This window comes from Populus alba, chromosome 1 (assembly GCF_005239225.2).
Source record: "Populus alba chromosome 1, ASM523922v2, whole genome shotgun sequence".
Taxonomy (NCBI): domain Eukaryota; kingdom Viridiplantae; phylum Streptophyta; class Magnoliopsida; order Malpighiales; family Salicaceae; genus Populus; species Populus alba.
The window spans coordinates 11,067,334-11,076,954 of record NC_133284.1 but is presented as its reverse complement, the minus strand read 5'-3'; the positions used below and the strand labels follow the sequence as shown (position 1 = coordinate 11,076,954).

Below are 9,621 nucleotides of genomic sequence, written 5' to 3'. Positions count from 1 at the left end.
AACCTATATTAACTTGAGTCTCTCTCTGTCTCTCTCTCTCTCTTAATCTTTTTTAATTGATATATTTTATCAATTTCATGCTTTTAACATTCGATTGATTGGGAATTAAGTTTCATAATTTTTTTTTTCAGTTTGCTTTTTAGAGAGTTACCTCAGTCATATGACTCAGGTTACAGTTTTAACAGGTTAACATGAATTAGTATTTTTTTAGTATTTTTAATTGATTTTTTTCAATTTCATCAATAACATTGGTTTAACTAGGAATTGAACTTCATATCTGGTTTTGATTTGATTTTTATGGGGTTATCCCATTTTCATTGATTTGGGTCGTAATTTGACTGGTTAAACCAAGTTGAATCGGGTTCGATTCAATATATTTTTGTCTCAATATTTTCTTAAAAAAACGTGTTATTTTAAATTATTTTTTAATCAAATTATATTTTAAATTGTTATTAAATATATTAAATTAATCAAGTTATGTCAAATCAAATTTTATATTATTTAATTTTTCAATTAAAAGTTATGACAATAACATCTAAATATTTATTTTTATATTAAATTTTTTTTTTTTAACACGTAACGCTTTAAATGATTAACTAAAACCCTAAAAGAAAAAGAAAGTGAAAACAAGCCCACGGAGACAGCCTAAAATTGTTGGTGTTTGGTAATAGCTCAAATAAGATTTAATAATGGATGCTAGGAAGTAGGAACCTCTGTTAGCTTATGTGTCAATCGCTTGTAGTTTTTTTTTTCACCCAACAAACAACCAAACCACCTTGATTGTATCAACGACATAATCAAATCTTTAGAATTGAGAAGCAGCATTGCTCTGCTATCGTTGGTTTCCTCATAGGAAGAGGGGAAAAGTATTGGAGTTTCCTCAATTTGGGCTTGGCATCATCGCCCTCTCTCTCTCTCTGTTTTGTTTATCTCTTACATCCTCGGACTCTCCTAAGACTATAAACACCATTTTTTTATATATATATATTTTGTTGAAGTCTCATGGGCTATAGCACTCTGCACACCTGTCTTCTCATTTTGTTGTCTCATATATAAAGCTGTAACAATACAAGATCTTGCTTCTTCTTTTTTTCACTCTTCAAAAAATAAAGATTTCATTTTTTGGTAAGAGAGTTTTTTTTTTTAAATGGCAAATGCATCTGGGTTCTTTAGTCCTTCAGTTCCAAGCCTCAGAGGGAAGATTAAGCCTTCAATAGGGGTTATTGGATCTGGGATTTGGTCCACTCAAAGAATCTCAAAGAGAGTGGTGTGTTCCGGCACCATTGAAGGCTCAGAGAAGATTTCCTCTTCTCAATCTCAACTGCCAAGGTCAGTGTTTTGGTTATTGAATACTTTTCTTAGCTTCAATTGGCAAATGGGTCTTTAATGCAAGTGGGTTTTGATTAGCAATGGTCTTGGCTGTTTATTTGATGGTGAATATTTGCATGAAGTGGAAAAACTTTGTAGAGTTCGCAGCTTAATTGCTGTTGCATGAGCCCTTGTAATTGAAATTTCAATTCCAAGTGGGGTTGACTTTGTTGATTTCGTAAGCTTGAGGTTAAATATGGTAATAGTGTGCAAGTTTTGTTGAATCATTAGCTGGATATCAATTGCAAGGTGATTTTTTAGAGGATGGCTTTTCTAGGATATCTTGAAGTGACGGTGAAGAAGGATTTGGTTTAAGCATGTCGTGGAAAGTTAGAGAGCTGAAAAAACTATCTATTGAGTTCATAGAAAATGAATTAGTAATGGAGTTTACTGATTATTGGTTGTACAAGGTGGTGCATGACATTCTAATGTCGTGTTCCTTTTCAGATGAATCAAATATCAAAGCAACTTGAATACTGGAACGATATCTCTGATTGATATAGCAAATGGTGAATAGTTAACTTAATCGACAACATTGAGGTTTACATAGCATCGTATTCTGCAAGCGAGCAATGACTAATTTGAACTGATCAGCTGCCTCAAATGTGTATTCAGTTCCTGGCATCCTAACTATCTTGTTCAAATAGTCTGGTTTATAGGAGGCTAATGTAATGGCACTTCAATTAGTGAAAATGGATTTATCGTCTGTCAAAGCTGTGTAGGTTGTATGCCAGAGTAGTAGGGATTGCAACTTAGAGTTTCCTTTAACAGAACAGGTTATGACACAGATGGAAAGAATCAGCAAGCACAAGAAACACACAATTCACCACTCAAAAACCCTAATTCAAAATTTTATTACTGAATATTTTTCTCTTCTGAGTAGTTTATTGAAATACAAGGTAAATAACCTACTTATTATAGTAGTCTTGGGCCTTAACGGAATAAGAAAAAATAAAATTCCTAAACTAAATAGGAAAAATAATAAAAATACATTAAAGAAATTATTTTTCTAAACTAAATATGAATCAAAATAGCCAAGGAAATAAATTATTTTTCCTAATAACCCTCTTGCATGAGGTTACACTCATCAGATTGGCTTTGTGAATGACTGAAGGTGATTGAGGAGTTTCAAGAAGAATATGGAGTCTGAAGGCAAATGCTGCTTTGTTTCCTCTCTGTCCTTGCTATTTCTTATTGATATTTTATTCGCAGAGTGCATTTGTTTGGTAGCCAGCCAGATAAATTTCAGATCCTCTGTTGATAGTGATTACTGCATTGGCTGTAGGATTGAGTTAATCTTTTGGATTGATTTTCAAATAAATCTAATCACTCAGTTTTTCTCCATTCTGCACTATTTAGGGTTATATTTTTTGTGATATCTAAAATTAAATTCTTTCTCCATAACTTTAACCAATGGAATGCGGTTACTTAATTTACTGTTTTAAAAGTTTTGCACAATCATGCTTTCCTCATTAAACATATGACAATCTTTGGCTCAATAATCAAGTTGATCATAGGTTGTTCTTTCGGCTAGATCTTCATTTTTTACTCCTGCATGTGTCTTTCATTGCTTACAGAGACTCAATGGTGTCATCATGAATAGTGTTTGGAAGAGTAGCTAAGCTTTTATTTGTGAACCACAGATTTTCGGTGCAAATCATAGATATATTCATTAACAACATATTCTACTTAATTTCTTTGTGGAAAGGCGTGAGTAGTTGGTTGAAGCTTACACTTCATGATATGGGGATTATATTCTGGTTAACAAAGCTTAATTACCATGAACTCTGTCATGTTTGAGTTCTAAAAGATTTATCGTTTTGGTCTGCTACTGTTTGTGATCTGCAAATTTTGGCACTCTGGTTTTTTACTCAGGCTATTAGTGTCACTTTCAACCATGAGTCCTGCCTGGGCAAGAGGCACCCTCAGGCTGGATGTTTTACATGATCTAATTTAATCAAAATTTGTGTTAAAAATAACCTTACTTAGTTATTCTTTTTCCACAGGCTTGTCAGTAAAGGCTGCAAATTAGTTGGATGTGGGTCGGCATTACCAAGTCTTCAGATTTCAAACAATGACCTTGCAAAAATAGTTGATACTTCTGATGAATGGATATCTGTTCGCACTGGCATTCGTAATAGACGAGTTATTACAGGTTGGTTTTCAACTGCATGCATTTCAGTGTCATATATTGGATAGCTAGGAGCATTCTGGATGTATTGGCTTGCTTTACTGTGGTCTCTTAATTACAATTCTTAAAAGGTGCACTTGAGGCTAGACAAAGGGCAATCATCTTTTGATGTCTTTGAGGGGTTGCTAGATTTTACCACTTCTGGGTCAGAGTATGATTGTGTGATGCCATTTTTTATTTCCTGCAAGATGATATCTTTTGAATACATCAATCAATCAGGCATCTCTTGCAGTATTTTATTTTTCAGGGCAAATTGTTTACATATCATTGTTGCTGGATCACATAACATTTTGTTGCATATGGTAGTGATAAACTTATACTTAGATTTTCCTTGCATTATTGCTCATATCATCCATACAATGATTTTTTTACTGAGTGGAAGGTGCATTTACTTTTTTGGCTCAAGGTATCCCTTTTGTTGCAAATATCTTAACAGCTGGGTCTTGTCATCACTGTTACAGGAAAAGATAGCTTGATTACTCTATCAGCAGAGGCAGCAAGTAAAGCTCTTCAGATGGCAGGGGTTGACCCTGATGATTTGGACCTAGTCTTGATGTGCACTTCTACGCCAGAAGATCTTTTTGGTAGTGCTCCTCAGGTATTGGATTAATAGGATGCATAATCCAGACTGTAACAAGTATATAGATCAACTATTAATTTTCATACTTGAGGTTTGGCTTCATGGTTGTTCAATGTTCAGAATAAAGTTGTATCATGCATTCATATGCACATAGACTAAGGATGGTTTTTGGAAATGCTCAAACAAAGGTGCAGTCACACATTTTCTTGTGGAACTCTTAAAATTTGCTGACTATTGATTTCTTTGCTCTTTTACTTGTTTGTTGTTTTCTATCCTTATCTGTATCTTGATATCTTTGGTTTTTTAGATGGCATCTTATTTTGGTTTACATGAATATTAAATCTCAAGAGGGTCATGCTATCTATTATCAATGGGGCGTGGGCTTAATGTAAGCTTTGTTTGATTTGAGAGATGGAGAAATTAAGAGAAATAGAAAAATGGTTTTCAACTCATATCCTTGATAGGAAGGATGGATTATCAGATAAAGAGAACACATGTTTAAGTATTTTGCCATCATGTCTTTGTATGTGAAAATCTTACAAGGCTACAGAAAAAGTAAAACTTGTAAAATCTATCACCTTCGACTGCAGCTCTTCCATTTTGCACTCAAAAGATGTGGTTCAAATGCCAAACATAACCTTAAATATTTTCATCCTGTTTTGCTTCCTCTTTGCTAGACAATGAAAAATTAGTTTTTATTCCATTTTCTCTCCTATTATTAATCCTCTTGCATTTTCCTTCTTCCAAGCATAGAGTTTAATCTGCACCAGTTAACTGCATTGTTTCAAATAAATGAACATATATCCTGTTTCAGGTCTCAAAGCCTTTGTTACATAATTTTCCATGGATGATTGTGAGCTGCACATTCCTGGCTATCACTTTGCGAAAGAGCAACTTTAAATTTTTGCATGGCATAAATACTTTGTTTATGACCTCATTTGACTAGCTTCTTGTTGTGATCATTTTAAGACTCTCCCATGATCTTTTTTTTTTTTTTTTGAATTCTCAGGTCCAAAAAGCTCTGGGCTGCAAAAGAAATCCCTTGGCTTATGATATTACAGCTGCATGTAGTGGATTTGTGCTTGGTCTAGTCTCCGCTGCTTGTCACATTAGGGGTAACAAACTTGTTTGCTTTTCTGTTATGAGTCTTGGCTATTGCTTCAATGGTTAAATGATATGATTTCACTGATGTCACTTACAGGAGGTGGGTTTAAGAATGTATTGGTTATTGGTGCTGATACTCTTTCTCGGTATGTTGACTGGACGGATAGAGGAACTTGTATTCTCTTTGGGGATGCTGCTGGTGCTGTAGTTGTACAGGTAATGTTCTTTTTTCTCAACTTTTTAGTCTGTACTTCTAGATGAGTAATTACAGTAGTTCAAGTATTGAGTCATGCTATTTTGGAGTAATTTTCTTGATAATTATGGGTGGGGGTTGTATGTCCATGACTGTCAATTCTAACTTACGTTGAGAATTAGTCATATTAACCTATGCTTGAAAGTAACTAAGAGTTGTTAAACTCCTTGCATGATTTTGGTATGGTTGTAGGTTGCATCGACATTTTAGTTTCAAAGAAACATAGGAAGAGAACCAAACACTTCCTGTTCAACTGTCTCTGTATCAGACTTGTTATTAAAGGAACTGATGGCTAGATTCCATCTTCCCTTGAATTAAACAGGTTTATGTAAGATAGATTCATAGTATGCTCAGACAAACCACAAGCATTGTTATATTGAATTCTAATCCTTGTCTTCTGCTCAATGCATGTCCTCAATTATCAAGCTTCAACAGCACACTGGCTGGAGAAAAATCTTAAATCAGTTTTTATGTCAGATTTTGTTTTGCTGAAAGTATTTATGAACTCAAAAGCCACCCACTATGAAAAACTGTTTAATTTGACAGCTGCTTGAAAATGGGAATAGACACGTGTGTGCAATTATTTTGACATTTCTATAATTCTGCAGGCCTGTGATATTGAGGATGATGGTCTATTTAGTTTTGACGTGAACAGTGATGGCGAAGGTGGAAGGTAGTGCTTTTTAATTTTTCCCAAGTGAACAAACCCCATACTTCTTCTGGTATGTGATGCAATGTGTTTCCTCCATTTTTTGTTCAGACATTTAAACGCGTCCATCAAAGATAATGAAGTTGATCATGCAGTGGGTTCTAATGGCTCAGTTTTAGACTTTCCTCCTAAACGCCATGCCAACTTTTCCTGCATTCACATGAATGGAAAAGAGGTTTTCCGCTTTGCTGTTAGATGTGTGCCCCAGTCTATAGAGTCTGCTCTTGAAAAGGCTGGTCTCACTGGTTCGAGCATCGACTGGTTACTGCTCCACCAGGTATGAGATAGGACGTAATTCATTTACTAAGTGTAGAACTCTGATTTTAATCTTAAATACAACCATGCTATCGACCTCCAGGAGACTTTTTTGAGACCTGGGCTTGTTAACACTGCTGTTTCTTATTTTATTGTATCTGGTATATGATTCTGACCTCATTATTTGTTCTGCAAAGAGGTGAATTTAAAATTCAATTTTAGCATGATATATCATTTTTCATCTGCATTGTGAGAATGGTTCGGAAAATGAGTTTATGGTTAAGGACCTTTCAGGTAGGGTGATCATGAATGGAATAGACAATGATTCTCAGATTCACTTCCATTTGTGCCTGAAGGCATTAGGAAGTGTTGAAAGCAACCGAGAATGGACTCGATGTCCATAAATTGATTAATAATTGGATATTTGATTTGCAATATGGAAGGTGTAAATAAGCTGCTGTTGATAAGTCAAGCACGAGGTAGTTTACAGAGACAGAATTTCGAATGAAATCATGTGCAAATGACAAGAGGCTTCTGCAAAGTAATTCTTTTGAAGTTTTATGACGGAATGCTTACAAGTAACACGGATTATTTCTGCAGGCAAATCAAAGGATCATCGATGCAGTGGCAACACGCTTAGAAGTCCCCCCGGAAAGGATCATATCAAATTTGGCTAATTATGGCAACACGAGTGCTGCTTCCATTCCATTGGCATTGGATGAAGCCGTCAGAAGTGGGAAGGTGAAATCAGGCCATACTATTGCAACTGCGGGCTTTGGAGCCGGTTTAACTTGGGGTTCTGCAATCATCAGATGGGGGTGAAATGTTTCCACTTCCAACCAATAACCGTACAGAAGAGAATGGAGACTTCCCTGTACCGTGCAGTTCCCCAGTTCTCCCATCGAGTTCCATCTGTATTTTGCAATTTGATTGTCATCTTTTTGTTGCTTTTATTTTTTGCACCTGCCATAAATTTTCTTTCTTCAATGAAATTCCCCCTTTGTACCATTGTTCTTTGTCTTGAATTTCCAGTGACTGTTGACAACCAGATACGAGCATCTCTACATAACATGCCCCAAAACATGAAGTGTAAAGGTAGAATAGGATAATTTCCTTCAAAATTGAGTAGCTTAAATTGTTACAAGTACAAATTATCTAAAGTTCTCTCAACCTAAGCAATAAGGGTGATTAAAAGAACAAGAAAGCAACAACAAGAATAAATAATAATTACAACAGCCAGAAAATAACAGATTTCTGGTCATTGATCTAAGTCCCCCGCTTTCAACCTAGAATTGATCCTCTGCAAAGCACCTTCAACTGCAATGTCAAAGGCATCCTTTCTAGCTCTTAAACCGGATGAACTCCCATGCTTCCTGTACAAAACTCTTGGTATCAGTTCTATAACTCTCTCCCTCATCCTCCGGACTTCATTTCTCGGTATCCCTGTCAACACATCCAAAATCCTCAACCCTTTAAACACAACATCCTCCTTTGGTATAAATACAGCGAAGTCTCTATACATTTCCTCTGGCAAATGCCAACCATATTGTGACTTTGCAGATTGTTCTTCAAAGAAAACTGGTATACACCCAGCAATAATCCCATCAAAAGTCGACCTCCTAGTTGGTGTATCCCCTGGAGGCTGCAAACAAAATGTTGCTTGTAACATTGGCCTCATATACCTTATTGGATCATGCTCACATATCCCGTTAGAGCAATCCACTATATCACAAACTTTCCTCATCTTCGGGTAATCGAACCCTTCGACATTATTGACATAAATGTCACTACTGCTAAAGCTGCTGCTTTCGCATTCATTCCTGATACTCCTCCTGATATTTGGAGTGGAACCAACACCACCCCCACCTGCAAAAAGCATCAAAGTCGTCCTTTTTGACGCCCTAACACGTTTAATCCAAGACTCAAGAAATCCTAAATTTGGAGGGTGAAATGATGTCAAATAGGGCACAGCCTGTTCTTGCCAAGGCCAAGCCCTTCCTTCAACAATCAAAACAGTAACATTATAAAACTCTGGCAATTCAAGAAATGAAGTACCCCAAATAGGAGGATCAACATCTACAGATTGAGAGAAATCCCAGGCAGGCCTTGACATGACCAAGAAATGATCAGCCCCATGATTCCTTGACCACATCCAACCTTCATTGTCTTGTAAATAATCATACAATTCAAGCCCATGTTCCATGCTGCTATTCACTTCAGGACCATATAGATACCTCAAAGCATCAATTGTTGCATAGTAAGGTAAGTAAATGGCATTGGCTTGATTGGGATCTGATGTTAAACAAGGGTATTCAAGCATCCTATGGTGGAATATAAGTTCCAACAACAAAGGGTTTGTACGATACCAAGATTGAGACTTGTTGTGTGTTCTGGGCCCTAAACCATGGTTTGCAAGGTAAGGACAGAAATTGTTAAAAAGTGGGTATTCAGAACAGTTTGCAAGGAGATCAAGATTGAACCTTGGCGGTAAACTTCTGACGTGGATCCAACGGTTACTGCAGTCTGTTTCTGTGTCTGTTATGTCCTGAGAAATGATTGAATCAATGGAGATGAAAAGGAGGCAGAAGCACAAGAAAGAAATGGTTTTGCAGGCCATTGAGAGAGGGAGAGAGATAGAAGAGGAAAACTTTTGGTTAAGAGGAGAGTGAGTAGAGAGAGAATCATAATCATATTTAATAATGTCTTAATAGTTACAATGTGCCTCTTAGCTTGTGGGCTAATAATGGTAACAAGGTTTAAATCTTATTTTTTATTTTTAAAAATACGACTCAAGACATCCAATAAGCTTTTCATTAATTTTCATGAAGGTGAATCTTTGTATTACAGTGATAGTGATTATGATTTTAATTTTTTTAAAATATATTTTTTTTAAAAAATTATTTTTTCACACTAATATATTAATACTATCTAAAAATATAAAAAATAATTTAATTTTTTTTAAAAATATAATTTGAATCATGTTTCCAAATCATAATTTATATTATACGAGTTCTAAAATGTAGTTCTCTCTTGAAAATTAAAGTGAGAGAGAGACTGTTTTAATAAGTATTTATAGGGAGATGATAAAATTTGTAATTGCGAGAATAGATAGTAATAAACTACTAATTCAAGTATATATATATATATATATATATATATAA

At 35.3% G+C, this 9,621-nt stretch overlaps 2 protein-coding genes across 2 annotated transcripts; one reads left to right on the top strand and one right to left on the bottom strand.

Moving 5' to 3' along the window:
- The first annotated feature begins 665 nt into the window (after window positions 1-665).
- LOC118035990 (beta-ketoacyl-[acyl-carrier-protein] synthase III A, chloroplastic) lies at window positions 666-7,468 on the top strand. Its single transcript, XM_035041666.2, has 8 exons — window positions 666-1,329; window positions 3,375-3,523; window positions 4,021-4,157; window positions 5,149-5,254; window positions 5,341-5,459; window positions 6,105-6,169; window positions 6,257-6,482; window positions 7,061-7,468. Exons 1-8 carry the CDS (start codon window positions 1,148-1,150, stop codon window positions 7,280-7,282), a joined length of 1,206 nt encoding a protein of 401 aa, XP_034897557.1. The 5' UTR covers window positions 666-1,147; the 3' UTR covers window positions 7,283-7,468.
- An 82-nt stretch (window positions 7,469-7,550) lies between these two features.
- LOC118035989 (probable xyloglucan galactosyltransferase GT19) lies at window positions 7,551-9,159 on the bottom strand. Its single transcript, XM_035041664.2, has one exon. It carries the CDS (start codon window positions 9,075-9,077, stop codon window positions 7,719-7,721), a length of 1,359 nt encoding a protein of 452 aa, XP_034897555.1. The 5' UTR covers window positions 9,078-9,159; the 3' UTR covers window positions 7,551-7,718.
- Between the last annotated feature and the right edge of the window lie 462 nt (window positions 9,160-9,621).